A 15,921-nucleotide genomic window follows, 5' to 3' on the forward strand; every position below is an offset into this window, starting at 1 on the left:
GTCTCCCACTTCCCACTCAGGCGACTGTGGCCAAGGAGAGCTCCCTGTTTTTCAGGGGTGTGTAAACACCCCAGTTGATCAGCCCTTCTTCTGTACCCCAATGGAATATATATATCCATCAATCCCACAGACTCAGGAGAATGCTTCCCAGCTGCCTGCATGTCATTCTATGTCTATCATCCTAATGAATAACTGTTATTTCTCAGTGTTCTTTGCTTTCTTTTATATTTTTTTAAAGGTTTGATCTTGTTTGGAAGGAGGAAACAGACTATGGGAAGATCAGTCCTAACTTGAGCTTTCTAACACCTCTGTAACGGTTCTGTGCCTATAATTTTTCTGCCAGAACTCAGTTTGTGTCTCAGAGGTTCCTGTGGGGAGTGGGGCACTGTGAAAACACCTGTACTCCATCTCACTTCCAAAGGCACAGGCCTAGCCTGAAAACACCACCTTGAGGGAAACAAACACAAGATGCCAAACAGTGCTGCAAACCCAACCAAGATCCCCATTCCTGCCAAGCCATGACACCAGTTTCTGTCAGGAAGCTGTTCCTCAGCTTGTGACACCAGGAGTTGAAACAGGGTCTTTCATAACCTTGTAGTTACCATGATGGGCAGTTCAAGCCTCCCTGCCATCCGATCCTGTCAGATCTCGGAAGCTCAGCAGGGTCAGCCCTGGATTAGTACTTGGATGGGAGACCTCCTGGGCAATGCCGGGTGCTGGAGGTTCTAGTCCTGAGGACTTCACTGGCACTGTCCAAGCTCTCTCGGCCATGGCAGATGAACCTCAGGACTGAAACGGTGGGGCCAGTTCTGCGCAGGCTGAGCCTCACCTAAAATCCACTGCACAGGCTGGAAGGGCACGTGGGGACAGCCCTGCCCAAAGCTTCGTTCGCCATACATACATACATACATACATACATACATACAGTTACCATGATGCTTAATGAAACCAGCTTGTCACTGGCAAGAGGTTATAAAGACCTACTGCTGAGGGAAATTTTTATTTATAATGTGCCAAAGGATCTGATCCCCTCAGCTGCTCCTGGGAGCAGCTTTTCTGGGACAATCGGGCATGGAGAAGACCGAGTCCAGGAGGGTCCAAAGCCAGCCCGGGGCTGCACGCTAAGTTAAGTGAGCAGTTAAGAAAGCTGACGGCAGAAAGGCAGTTGTACCTGTGATGGCCTTGCTCCCCGGGGAGGCAGAGTTGGGAGTGCGGAACATCTGCGCCTGGGAGGCGGGCGGGACGCCGGAGGGGCTGCGGTGCAGCAGGGCCGAGCAGCGGTTCAGCGACGCAGGGGACTTCTTGCTGGACTGGCTCGCCTGGGTCTTCACTGCCACGAAGAGTGGAGATCGAGAGAACTCTGGATGTGAACACTCAGAGATAGTGCCGGCACAGCCAGGGCGGGTCAGCCCCGAGGCCTGCGGGAGGGGCTGTGACAGCCACGCTCACCATGCCCTGCGCCGGCACCGGCCACCCTGCAGAGCCACCGACCCCAGGGGACACCACCGACCCCAGGGGACACCACCGACCCCAGGGGACACCACTGACCCCAGGGGACACCACCGACCCCAGGGGACACCACTGACCCCAGGGGACACCACCGACCCCAGGGGACACCACTGACCCCAGTGGACACCAACCCCAGGGGACACCACTGATTCCAGGGGACACCAACCCCAGGGGACACCAACCCCAGGGGACACCAACCCCAGGGGACACCACCGACCCCAGGGGACACCACTGACCCCAGGGGACACCACTGACCCCAGGGAACACCATTGATCCCATGGGACACTAACCCGAGGGGACAGCACCGACCCCAGTGGACACCGACCCCAAGGGACAACACCAATCCCATGGAACAGCACTGATCCCAGAGGACACCACTGATCCCAGGAAACAGCACCGACCCCAGGGAACACCGATCCCAAGGGACAACACTGATCCCATGGTACAACAACACCAGTCCCATGGGACAACACTGATCCCACAGGACAGCACCAATCCCATGGGACAGCACTGATCCCATGGGACACTGATCCCAGGGGACAACACTGATTCCAGGGGACAACACCGATCCCAGGGACACCAATCCCATGGAACACCAATCCCATGGAACAACACCACTGATCCCATGGGACAACACTGATTCATGGGGCAACACCAATCCCATGGGAGAGCACTGATCCCATGGGACACCGATCCCATGGGACAGCACCGATCCCCCGGACACCACTGATCCCATGGGACAACACTGATCCCATGGGACAACACTGATCCCCCCAGGACAACACTGATCCCCCCCGGGACACCGATCCCATGGGACAACACTGATCCCACAGGATGACGCTGACCCCACAGGGTAACACTGATCCTATGAAATACCACTGATCCCATGGGACAACACCGATCCCGTGGGACTACTCTGATCCCATGGAATAACACTGCTTTCCCCACTCATCTGAGGGGACGGGCTCTCGGAGCTTGCTAGTTCCCTTTCACACCTTTAACGGCCACGTGACCAACCCATTCCTCCTCCAGCAGGAATCACCCCATCCCTGCAGGATGGTTGCCATGGCCTGGCTGGGTGGACCTGCAGCTCTGGCCTCTATTGCTACATACTGGATTTTGAGAGCAGGTCTCTAATATGAAGCTCAGAGCTCTGAGCAGGGAGAAGTTTATATCTCTGTTCCTTGAGCCTTGCACAAATCCTAGCAATCTCCAGCTACATTCCTTGTCTCTTCAACCAAATACAAAGAAAGGAGGCTGTTGGGAATGGAATGGAATTAGGAGGCAGAGTGAGTAAAGGCCTTTTGGTCCCCATCTCCAGAGCAGTACGGCTGTCACGTGGAGAAATTCTCAGTATTACTGGGATATGCTCTTTGAATCCACCTACATTTTGGTCTCTGCAATGCACAGTGAGGATCATTAGGAATTTTCAATGCCAAAAGTCATCTGAAAAACCTTCAGGAGGACAGCCTGTTGTCTGGGCCACACGGATTAGCAAAACAATTATAAAAATGGAGAAATTATCTAAGAATCCCCTCCATTCCTCAGGGGCTTCTTCTATGGAAGTTTGGACACAGCTCCAGGAACCCAAGTCCCACTCCAACCCTCTGTCATGAAGAATCACTAAGGTTTTAACTCACAGCCCAAGCTCTCTACCAGTAATTTCTACACAGTGATGCTGTAAGATGCCTAAAGGTGGATGGACAACACCAGCACCTGCCCATCCTATATAGTGTGTAAGAAATACTTATCCACATGGAATAGCATTCTGTCATGGCAGCACAACAGCCTGACCATGAGTACCCCAGACTGGCACTGGATGCTCATTCCAAAATCCCAGGAGACATCAGAGTCCTCAAAAGTGCCTGTCTCTCATGTCCCCTGTCAGCAGCCCTAGGGAGTGGGGGTGTGCAGATCCAGAGGGGCTTGTAACTCCAGGTGTTTTGTTTCACTTGCTCTGACACACCAACCCAAGCTGACATTCCCTTAAATGCCAGTGTAGTTCTGCACTAGGTTTTCTCATAGTGTAGGTCAGGATACTTCTCTGCTTGGGCTCTGGCCAGCCAAATAGGCAGGAGGCTTGTTTTGTTCCCTATACTTGCTTTCATCTCCATGGATAATCCTTCTCCAGTTGCTGCCAAACTGCCAGCAGAAATGTGGTCAGACAGGGAAATTCCTGCTTATGTGCCATCTGGTTTCCCATGAGAGCCATTCCCACCAATTGCTGCTTCATTCCCCGTTCATACCAAGGGAATCAGCAACCAGCCAGCCCTCAAAGAACACCATTGTACATCCTCTGCAGCCCAGGCACTGCTCTCTGAGACCTGAAGACAAAAGTCTCAATGCCATGATGACCTCCAAAACTACTTCTTTTTCCTCCCCACTTAAACAAACAGCTATGACTTCGAACTGAGACCCCCAAGAGAAGGCTGCTCCATCTGACAGCAGGCAGAGAGAGAGTTTGAGCCAGCAATGCAAGACAGACAAAGGAATATTAGTTCTAGCAGTCTGGAGCATGATAATTGTACACTGGGAAAAACATTTTCAGCCTGTAGTTCATCAGATGACAAACTTCCTCTGAAAACTGAGCAACAGAGGTAGAGAGACCATCATGCAGCTCCTCTGCTCTACTCTTGAAAAGTCATCTTCACTGTGGAACTCGCTGCCTCGGGCTGACACAAAGGCCAGGATATTTCTAAAAATAAAAATACTGAGTTGCTGAATAGTCACAAGAACCTCCTTCCTTAAAATCTGCAGCTAGACAGCAAGACTGGAAAGAACATTGTGGGCAGACAATCCCATAAACTGCTGCTCTGGAGTTTTTACACTTTCTCAGAAAGCAGCTGAGACATATTCCAGTGGAAGGTGGAGAAGGGAGAGCAGGAAAGGAGTGATGTGGAGGGTAATCCTCACTGCATGACCTCCAGCCACAGAGAGCTCTGTGCTGCAGCTGTGCTGAATGGCACGTGGTGTGCTCAAGGACACACAATACAGGTGATGCTGAAAGGAAGGGGGACTCCACCTTGGCAGCAGCAAAAGGCCTGGTCAGTGCTGTGCCTGCTCAGGGTGGCAGGAGAGCAGCTCCCAGGGCTAAAAACACCGAGGTACTCTCTGGGTGTGAATTGGGGCACTTTCCAAGGACCTCAGGAGAACAGTGTGAGCTCTCAGTTCCTTCAGGAGCCAATGGTGGCCCTGCCCTGCTCCAGGGGGTGCCAGGCTGGAGAGCAGTCAGAGCAGAAGACAAGAGGGTAATGGAGGAACAAGATCAGCAGAGCTTACCATGGAAACACAAGTCACTCCTCTGGCTTAACTGGGAGATTCAGGACCTGAGAGCAGGATATACAAGGGCCTACAAAGGGCAGAAATTTGGGAACTTAGTCCTCCTTCACCAAGCAGGCAAAGTTATAAATGGGACTTGGTGTCAAGCCACAGCTGTATATTTTTAGTCTGAATTTAATGAAGGTAATAATTCATCAAAATAATTACCTTAAAAGATTGCTGTATTTTCTGTCACTCAACAGCAAGATTAGATGTCTCTCTAAAACTTATCTGTGAGCAATTAAATCAAGGCAATCCTACAGAATGTGTTTCTCTGGGCAGTCCAGAGATCACAGTGGCCCCTCTTGGCTTTCCTGTTTTTGTGGAGACCTTAAAGCCCTGTGAATGGCAAGCTGTGGCAGCAAGGAGAAATTGAGGCACATATAAATCCACTCACTACCATGATGCACCACCACAACAGAGGTCAGGTTATCTCAGTAACATCACTTTTTCCAGGTAAAAATTCTGGCTAGTAATTTGTGCATGGCATTTGTTCAGAAAGATCTTGTCTGGATGGGCAAGGAGCCATTTGGGTGGTTCAGATGGATTTATACTGTCACCTGTGGAGAATAAAAGTTATCTTTACTGAAAATGATGGAAAGTGATTCCTTAACATTGGCCTGAAATTCAATAGTCTGAGCAGACACCTCTGCTGTGGCAAACAGGTCTTTCCACAGGAAAACCCCTCTGCTCAAAGCTATCAAATTCTTAACATGTGCCTTTACACACACAGCCAGGTGGGGCCTGTTGCCAAGGCACTGTGGGATCAGAGAGAGGGAAAACCACCCAGACTCACAGATCTCCCTCCCTGAGCTGGAGGAAGCAAAGACACAACATTCAGCTGGAATCTGGAGCTGTTTTTTCTCTTGGTTTGGCAGGACCTGTGTGGAAACCAGATGTGCTACCAAAAAGGATCCCCTTCCCTAAGGGAAAAGCCCTGCTGGCAGCTGCCTTCATGAAATGCTGCATTTAAGCACTTCTGATGAACAAATTGTATCCAGTGTCCTTCACGATACACAAAGGAATGGAGCAGAGAGGCTGCATGAACTTCCTTGAGAATCTCAGGTGCTGGGTGGGTGTAGATCTCTCTGTCCCCTACAGAGCCAAGAATGATGTCAGGGCTGGCAGGAAAGAGTCTTCAACAGGCAGGGCTCATCCCACAGACCCTGGGAGAGGTGAGCCAGAACCATGGATGGCAGCCAACTGCAACCTCGAGTCCAGATCTTCAGGAAATTTATGGCAATGACACAAGTCTGTGCTCAGGTTGGGAAGTCAATCCACAGATCAGCAGCAGGATCAGCTCTGGTGAGGTTAACCAGGGCCAGACACACACCAGCCATCCTCAGGGAGGTCCAGAGTGATGGGACAGGGTTGACATCAACCTGGGAAGTCAATCTGTGGGTTGGGGTACAGACCCATGGGATCCACAGCCAGGAATGGGCATGTCTACAACTGAGCTGAAGCCCAACATGCCACAGCACAGCCCAGGCAGGGCCTGGTGGCTCAGAGCTGAGCCAGAAAGGGAATCTGGCCCTGGGCACAGTCCCCATGGAGGGATGCTCAGGACCTTTAGGACCTCTGAGTGCCCTCAGGGCCCTGACAGCACTTTAGATTTTCAGCCTGGAAGCAAAAGACATGGAGAGCTGTGCCAATGTTGGTGCTCTCAACACAGTTCCATGCCATGGGAGTCTGTTGCCCTTCCTGCAGGTACAAGAGGAGGGTCTGTTGAGTGCACATTCCCAAGCCTGGACTCAGCAAATCCCACTAAAAGCTATATCCCACTCCTGGTGGGTTTATATCCAGTCCACATCCCCAGTGCAACAAGCTTTCTGTGCACTGCAATCACATCATAGAATCACAGACTGGTTTGGGTTGGGAGGGACCTTAAAGTCTATCTCACTCCTTCCCCTGCCATGGCAGGGACACCTCCCACCAGCCCAGGTTGCTCCAAGCCCTGTCCAGCCTGGCCTTGGACAATTCCAGAGATGGGGCAGCCACAACTTCTCTGGGCACCCTGTGCCAGGGCCTGCCCACCCTCACAGGGAGCAATTTCCTTCCCAATATCCAATCCAAACCTGCTCTGTCCATTTGAAGCCATCCCCCCTTGTCCTGGCACTCCAGGCTCCTGTGAGTGGTCCCTCTCCACCTTTCTGAGCAATCCCAAGAGCCCAGTCACCTGCAAATGTGGTTCAATCAGTCCCTCACAGAGCAGCCAGAGCCTGAAGGAGTACAGAAACATCTCTGAAGCCTCCTTGTGCACCTCCATTCAGAGACATTTCTAAAACTGGGACAAAGAATGTGCCTACAACCCACTTTTGTTTTGGAAACAGCCTCTGACACCCTTCTTCAAAAGAGTGAATATGTTGACAGAAACTGCAGAGAAATATGTACTTTTAAGGAGGAATAGCCCAGTTCTAAGTTTATGAAAAAGCCACTACTCCTCACTCAAAGAAGGGAACTTTGGAAGGAAACATTTGGCATTAATAATTTCAGGAAACCTCACAGCAGAGTTCTTTTCCAGACAACACCTATCCAGTAGCACTGACCAAAAATTATCCTGCAAGGTTCCTTGTGACCCTGCAGGATTTCAGTCCTTGTTTTAGCCCATTTTCAATGAATTTTTATCCATTATCACAGAAAACCAGAAAGACAGGCTCTGGAGGGACAGCTGGCACTCAAGCAGAGACCTAGAAAGCTGATTTGGAAATGCTGAAGGGGTTTCCTCACCCATTCCCACTATGACTGACTTTTCAGCATTTGCCTTATAACCAGAAGAACAAGGCCAGGGTAAAGACACAGTCTCAGCTTTTCTTCTGACTGTAAGGACTCAAAAAAGCCAGTTGTGCTTTTCAAAGTCATATGTTGAGCAGCCTTCCAGGACTGTGGATTTTGGGAAGAGCAGAGTCTGAGCACTAGAAAGAGGGAAGAATGTACTGCTTTGGGAGCTCATCATGCCCTCTCCTGGATCCTCACCAGGGTTAGTGGCTTGTCATTGTAAATCATAAATCTTACTGGTCCTGGGAATTAGGAGAGGAAAAAAAAGGTTGAAAAAGAAAAGTTTATGGGGAGCAGGTTAAATATTATGAAAGCATTTTCTTAATCTGATCTTAAGTGTCCTCATAGTTAAAGATATTTGAAAGGACTGGAAACTCATTTGCACATCTCTCTCTCTATAGTCTATGGTTAAGGGCAGGAATGGCTTCAACCCCAGCATTCCAAAGAACACTCTTCTTCCTCCTCCTCCAAAACTGGTCCCCAGCAACCACAAAGCAGGGATTGGACAGGCCCCTGAGCTGCCCAGGAGAGGGGCAGGGCCTGGGGGAGCCACTTGTTCCTGCAGGGTCCACTCCAGGCAAACCCCTCCCAGAACAGCTGCTGTGGGTTTGTTTTCTGCAGGAGAAACTGGACTGGAACCAGCAGCTCACCTGTTACTACAGATGGCCGGGAGGGGGCAAAGATACCCATGGCAATAAATCCTCTTGAAATGGGAGGTGCTGGGAAGGTGAGAACCTGCCACAGCTGAGCAAGGCTCCAGTGCCCATCCTCAGAGGACAATGCCCATCCTCCTGAGCTCTGTGCAGGAGGGACTAGTGATCCCAGAGCACTCGTGTCTCAGGGCCCACCTGTGGAAGGAGACTGACCCACTGCTGGTCACCAACACCTTTGCTGAGGGCTGAAAACACCTGCATTAAGAGGTGGAGCTTGGGGGTGCAGGGAAGCTTAGGAATAACTGTTCTGGGTGCAGGTCCTTCAGCAGATGGCACATAACAGGATTAAGTTTGTGATGTTGGTGGTTACAGGCATTTTATGCCCTGCACCTTCTACAATGATCCTGGTCCATCTCCAAGCTTCAGAGAACCTGCACGGGAGCTGCCAAGAGCCACCAAACCTCGACTGACCTTAAAAGTGCCATCCTGGTGGACTGTGTTCCCATAAACACAAAGGTGCCTCATTGAGATCCCTTAAGAACTCGATTAAGGTGAGTTTGGGAGGAGGCGCTCCCCCTGCTGGCTGCAGCCGCAGCACCCCCGAGGGATGAGCTCGGCCCATCCCTCCCCTCCAGCATTCCAAAAGGTGGAGCAGGACACACCCCGGCAAGGAACAGCCACGCTGCCTCACAACAAAGCCCAGGGCAATGCCGGGAAAGGAGCAGGAAGTTCAGGTATAAGGAACTTCTCTGCATACTTTTAAAAGCATTCAAATCCAACATATAGCAAGAATTTCTCTCAACTGGTTTACTCGTATTTTGCACTGAATTACAGAACTGCTCATTAAAACCTCCCCCTTTCCAGGGGAGGGCAGGCTGTAGTGTCCCCCAGAGTGCAGGCTGCAGGGAGAACTGCCTTTCCAGAGCTCCCTGAAATAAATAGTTTATTGCCTGTGATTTAGTAGCAAGCTGCTGAGGTCATTTACATGATTTGGAAACCCAGCTTTAACTCACAGTCTGAAAAAAACTCCCAGAAGCTCCTAAGAAGATGCTTCTACCCCAACAAGTACATTCAGTTATTATTTTAGGGGAGTCTAAAAATTTTCTGCATCACTTCAGTCACACAACAAACCAAACCATCAAACCCCCAAGGAACATGTGTAGAATTGCATGGACTGGGGTACAAGCTGGTGACATTACAGACTTAACAGCTCCTCCCAGCTCAGCCTTACACTGCCCAGGGCAGCACATGATCCCTGCCCTGCCCTCTGCAATCCCACAGCTCCAGTGAAGGATCCACAGGGGTGAACTCTCTCCTGCACCCCTCGTGCTCAGCACAGCCCCTGTGAATCAGAGCCTGCAGAGGAACAGCAGATACTCACTGATGGGGGCGTGCAGGGCCACGTGCTCTTGGTAGGGAGTGTAGTACTTGTACTGCTTCCCACAGAACTCACAGGTGTAATTGCCAGTTTCTGTGAAATGACACAAATACAAAGATCAGGAAGGAGTGCAGCCCTCTCACATAACCCCCAGTTTCTTGGCTTTTTACACTGGCTGGGTGACACACACTTGAGCATATTCCTCATGCACATGGAACTCACCTCCCCTGAAATCCACACTTCCTTCACCAAGAAAGGAAACAGTTCAAGGCAGTAACCAGAGGGATGGACTGTGCATAAAAAGTCCATAAGAACTGAACAAACTGCAGCAGATTACCCCGAAACTACAGCAAGTAAGTGCACAACAAAGGAGAGAATCCATTTCTGTGATGTGTGAACAACAGAAACAGTCAAACTAGGAAACGAGTAGTCAAGTTTAAGTGTTAGAAAACTTTTATATTGGGATTGTAGAGTTCTCTTGCAGCAGAAGGGGCTTTTCTGGAGCAGCAGTGCTCATTTCTGCTTTTGGGTTACTGGAAATAGTGGAGTGTAACCAAATACTGACACCTCCTGCTCCTGTCATTGCTGGGAAATACAGAACTGACAGCAAGCTGCAAGCCAAAGGAAAACCCAGGGATAATCAACCATTTCCAAAGTGAAGAATTCTGAGAAATGCTTTGGCAGTCTGGTGCTCTTCCCGTTTCCCTCTGCTCGGATGACCCACCTCAAAGGCAGTGAGAATGATCACCTGCCAGCTCTGTCAGTGCACCTTAAGGCCCTCTCTCATCACTGCCTGATTGCTTTTCCACTGAGCCCTCTCCTTCTTCCCTTTGCAGAGCTCTTGAGCAGAAAACATCACAAAGCTACAGTTCTTGGGGCCAGGGCTGTTGGTGTTTGATGCTCACTTGAACCTGAACACACCTTTGAGCATGACTCAATTCCCAAGAGCTCTGTGTAACACAGTGCCTCCTGGTTTTCCCAGAGGAGCTCCACCTAAGTGCAGATGTGACCCCCCCCGTGCTTCCTCCCTCCTTTGAAGCTGGATCCCAACTCTTACTTGGGCCAATCTTCTGGAAGGGCTCCGGCTCCTCCTCCTTCACCTCATCGGTGGCGATGACGGCCTGGTCGTAGGGGTCTGCAAGAGAGCAGAGCAGGCACACAGCTGACACACCCAGGGTGCCCCCACACTGCATGGGCACTCAGTGCTCCTGTAATGACACAGCTGTGACACACGCAGGGGGGCACTCAATGCTCCTGTAATGGCACAGCTGTGACACACCAGGGTGCCCCCACACTGCATGGGCACTCAGTGCTCCTGTAATGACACAGCTGTGACACACCAGGGTGTCCCCACACTGCATGGGCACTCAGTGCTCCTGTAATGACACAGCTGTGACACACCAGGGTGCCCCCACACTGCATGGGCACTCAGTGCTTCTGTAATGACACAGCTGACACACCCAGGGTGTCCCCACACTGCATGGGCACTCAGTGCTCCTGTAATGGCACAGCTGACACACCAGGGTGTCCCCACACTGCATGGGCACTCAGTGCTCCTGTAATGACACAGCTGTGACACACCAGGGTGTCCCCACACTGCATGGGCACTCAGTGCTCCTACACCTGTAATGGCACAGCTGTGACACACCCAGGGTGTCCCCACACTGCATGGGCACTCAGTGCTCCTACACCTGTAATGGCACAGCTGTGACACACCCAGGGTGCCCCCACACTGCACGGGCACTCAGTGCTCCTGTAATGACACAGCTGACACACCCAGGGTGCCCCCACACTGCATGGGCACTCAGTGCTCCTGTAATGACACAGCTGTGACACACCAGGGTGTCCCCACACTGCATGGGCACTCAGTGCTCCTGTAATGGCACAGCTGACACACCCAGGGTGCCCCCACACTGCATGGGCACTCAGTGCTCCTACACCTGTAATGGCACAGCTGTGACACACGCAGGGGGGCACTCAATGCTCCTGTAATGACACAGCTGTGACACACCCAGGGGGGCACTCAATGCTCCTGTAATGGCACAGCCGTGACACACCCAGGGTGTCCCCACACTGCACAGGCACTCAGTGCTCCGGTAATGGCACAGCTGTGACACACCCAGGGTGCCCCCACACTGCACAGGCACTCAGTGCTCCTGTAATGACACAGCTGTGACACACCCAGGGTGCCCCCACACTGCACAGGCACTCAGTGCTCCTGTAATGACACAGCTGTGACACACCCAGGGTGCCCCCACACTGCACAGGCACTCAGTGCTCCTACACCTGTAATGGCACAGCTGTGACACACCCAGGGTGCCCCCACACTGCACGGGCACTCAGTGCTCCTGCACCTGTAATGGCACTGCCATCTGCAACAAGACCTGAAGACAGCAATTATGAACCAAATGACCCCTCTGTCTGACTTGGCCCTCCTCCTCCTCCTCCTCCTCCTCCTCCTCCTCCTCCTCCTCCTTGGGTGTCCCAGGATTATCCCTGCTTCCAGCCTAGTAATGTGCCTTGTAGGTATTAATGTTTAAAAAGTACAGAGGAAGAACTGAACAAACACATTGCAATGTCTGATCCATGTTTTCTGATTTCCTTCCAGTGCATCTCCCCTCTAACACCACTGTACTGGCTGAGAGTGGGCAGAGCAATGCAGGCTGCAGTCAAGTCACCCAACAAATACTGACCTGTGACTTCTACCAGCTAACAGCACAGCTAGCAATAAAGCAGAACCCAACCCAGTTTATAGAAGAATGTAATTTATACCTTGAGCAATTCACTAAATCACCGAAGCCTGATCAATTGCATGTGCAACAAAAGCCTGGTATCTGCTAGGGCTGGGCATCAACCTACTGACTGTAGACACTGGGGGAGGGAGAGAGGACACTCCCTGTCCCCCTGCAAGCCATGACAAAACTCTCTTGACTCTTCCAAGTTCAGAATTGGACCTGCTGTGTCTGAACCACTGAACGCTTGAAAAGGTTGGTGAAATGAAGCACACAAAGGAGCTCGGCTTACCTGCCCGGTTTTCTGGGGCCCCTTCCACACTAAAAACTAACACAGAATAGAAGAAGGAGGGGAAGAAACAAAACAGAAATTAAATCCTCTTAAAAGGTCTTGTTTTCTTCCTGCATTTCACATACTGCTCAGCATAGTTCAGCCCCACTGACTAAACCAGGCTTTGTGCCCCAGTCCCTCCTCTTCCCAGCAGCATCCACATGGGAACCAGTTGAGCATGCCCAGCCCTAATACACACAGATCCTCAAGGCCTTTGTTCTGACACTGACACGGCCACACAGAAGTGCAGGAGCACCTCTCACCTCTGTGTGCTGAACACCACAGTGTCCTCGTGGGGCACATGTGGAGGGAGTTTCCAAGCCCTGAACCATGGCCATGAGACACTTCTGACTGAAGCAGACACATTCCCCTCACAGTCAGTCCCACTGACTCCGTTCAGGCTCCCCACAGGAGGAAGGGAGCTGGCAGTGGTGCCCTGCAGGAGAACACTGGCTGTCCTTAGAGCAGGTTCACATGTCCACACCTTCCAGTTAAACACAGCCTTTCTTTGGACACCATGTATTGTGAAAAACCACTTGCTTTTCTGAGACGGTGCAGCCACTCAGAACCTGCTCTTTTCCAAGCAGCTTCTTTCTAGAACTCCGGCAGGGCTCCATCCTTGGCCAAGTGAGGGGCAGCACTTACAGGCCTGCAGCACACACAGTGAGGGGCTGTGGGCTCAGAGGAGCTTCAGACACCCAGTAAAGCAGGGGCCAAGCCAAAGTCAGGACACTGATGCTTCTATTTGCCCCCCCTGTAGGATAAAGAAACACTGCACCGGGCAGTGGAGATCTGCTTCTCTCTGAGTGTCACCAGCCTTGGTCCCATCAACAGTCACAGAGGAAAAATTAGCCTGTAAGGGCCACTGACAACAGCATCAAATCACTACCACAGTGACTCACAATAATGAAACAACATTTTCCAGCTCTGAAATGTGGTTTCTTTCAGAGGAGCGTGTTTGTAACAAGCCTGAAAAGTCAGAAAGCAAAAGGCAACCAACTCTTTCCCAGCAAGTAGCCAGGCTGAGCATTCACCCTGGGACACCCAGAACATCCACCCTAACCATGGCCCTCCCTGCAGACAGCACTGCAAGGGCCCCAGGTCCCTGCACAGGGTGTTGTTTTGATGCACACCAAGAGAATCAAGAGCAGCAAAGTCCTTCCTGCAGAGCCTGGACACTGTGCCTCCATGACAAAGGCAGGCTGTGCAGTGTCCTGCCCTTCATGGGCAACACAGACCTGCAGGATCCCATTTTGCTCCCTCAAAGATTTCCCATCTTACTTGGGGTGTCTGAGTGTCAAAACATTACTCACCATCCACGGCGTGTAGGTCTCTGTGCTCTTGGAAGCAGCTATAGTATTTATATTTTTTCCCACAAATGTCACATGTGTACCTAAAATTGTCTGTAGGAAGAAGAAAACAGGCCACTTTAGAAACTCTGAGGTGAAAGGCAAGCACTGCAATCACGCTGCTCAGCCAGACCCCCCCATGCACTGCCACCCGTCCCACGGGCCCTGTCAGGTCTCTAAGGCACAGCCAACCCCGTGCTGCCCCCACATGCCCTGTGCTCTATGGCTGGGGGCACATTCTCATTTATTGCCCATTCAGGCAGCTCTGCTCTCCAGGGCAGCCTCCACAGGCCTCACACAGAGCACACACAGAGCAGAGGGCACTGCTGACATCTCCTTGGAAATTCAGGACTACGGCAGGAAAGTGCTGCTCTGGACAGGGACAAAGTGGCAGAACTAAACACAGAGTCAATGCATGAGCTCTTAGAGATCAAAGTCTGCAACATGCACTGGATGTGACTGCACACTCAGTTCTCGCTGCTGCTGCTTTCTGACTCCTGACTGCATCCAGGATCCTGTTACAGCCAACAAAACTAAAGAGAACCAACAAAACCAAGAGTCAACAACCCAAGACATGCAGGACAGTGAGATGCTCAGTGACAGCAGGACTGATGAAGCTTGGTCTCAGGTATGTTTGTACCTTACAGCCCCCCACTTCATTCCAGTAACAACTGACTCCCTTCAACACAGCTGTGTGGGGCAGACAGACAGGTACAAAACTGCTCAAAATGTTTAAGAATCTGGTTTGTCTGAATGGAGACAAGAGTGTCTCTGTCTCAGCTCTCACATCAGTGTGGAAGAGGATTTCCCTTGTCAGCTTGCTGGGGGTTTGCTGCCCTATATTGCCTGACATCCATCCTGGGGCACAGCCTGACATCCACTTTGGAGTACAGCCTGACATCCATCCCGGGGTACAGCCTGACATCCATTCCGGGGTACAGCCTGACATCCATTCCGGGGCACAGCCTGACATCCATCCTGGGGCACAGCCTGACATCCATCCCGGGGCACAGCCTGACATCCATTCCGGGGCACAGTCTGACATCCATCCCGGGGTACAGCCTGACATCCATTCCGGGGCACAGCCTGACATCCATCCTGGGGCACAGCCTCACATCCACCCTGGGGCACAGTCTGACATCCATCCCGGGGTACAGCCTGACATCCATCCCGGGGCACAGCCTGACATCCATCCCGGGGCACAGCCTGACATCCACCTTGAGGCACAGTCTGACAACCACTTTGGGGTACAGCCTGACATCCATCCTGGGGCACAGTCTGACATCCATCCCATGCACAGCCTGACATCCACCCTGGGGCACAGCCTGACATCCATTCCGGGGCACAGCCTGACATCCATCCTGGGGCACAGCCTGACATCCATCCTGGGGCACAGTCTGACATCCATCCTGGGGCACAGCCTGACATCCATCCTGGGGCACAGTCTGACATCCATCCTGGGGCACAGCCTGACATCCATCCTGGGGCACAGTCTGACATCCATCCTGGGGCACAGCCTGACATCCATCCTGGGGCACAGTCTGACATCCGCTTTGGGGCACAGCCTGACATCCATCCCAGGGTACAGCCTGACATCCATCCCGGGGCACAGCCTGACATCCATCCCGGGGCACAGCCTGACATCCATCCTGGGGCACAGCCTGACATCCATCCTGGGGCACAGCCTGACATCCATCCCTGGGGCACAGCCTGACATCCATCCTGGGGCACAGCCTGACATCCATCCCTGGGGCACAGCCTGACATCCATCCCGGGGCACAGCCTGACATCCATCCCGGGGCACAGCCTGACATCCGCTTTGGGGCACAGCCTGACATCCATCCTGGGGCACAGCCTGACATCCATCCCTGGGGCA

At 52.0% G+C, this 15,921-nt stretch overlaps 1 protein-coding gene across 13 annotated transcripts in view; it reads right to left on the reverse strand.

Annotated features, from left to right (window-relative positions):
* Positions 1-15,921, reverse strand: part of ZNF618 (zinc finger protein 618) — a 197,346-nt gene that overhangs the window by 33,787 nt on the left and 147,638 nt on the right. For all 13 annotated transcript variants that reach the window (XM_071574251.1, XM_071574250.1, XM_071574244.1 and 10 more), the window contains 4 exons: positions 14,010-14,099; positions 10,691-10,768; positions 9,637-9,726; positions 1,172-1,360 (listed from right to left, as the gene is read on the reverse strand). In XM_071574251.1, the coding sequence (XP_071430352.1) occupies positions 1,172-1,360; positions 9,637-9,726; positions 10,691-10,768; positions 14,010-14,099 (447 nt within the window). The remainder of the gene's footprint in view (positions 1-1,171; positions 1,361-9,636; positions 9,727-10,690; positions 10,769-14,009; positions 14,100-15,921) is intronic.

This window comes from Pithys albifrons, chromosome 20 (assembly GCF_047495875.1).
Source record: "Pithys albifrons albifrons isolate INPA30051 chromosome 20, PitAlb_v1, whole genome shotgun sequence".
NCBI classification, from domain to species: domain Eukaryota; kingdom Metazoa; phylum Chordata; class Aves; order Passeriformes; family Thamnophilidae; genus Pithys; species Pithys albifrons.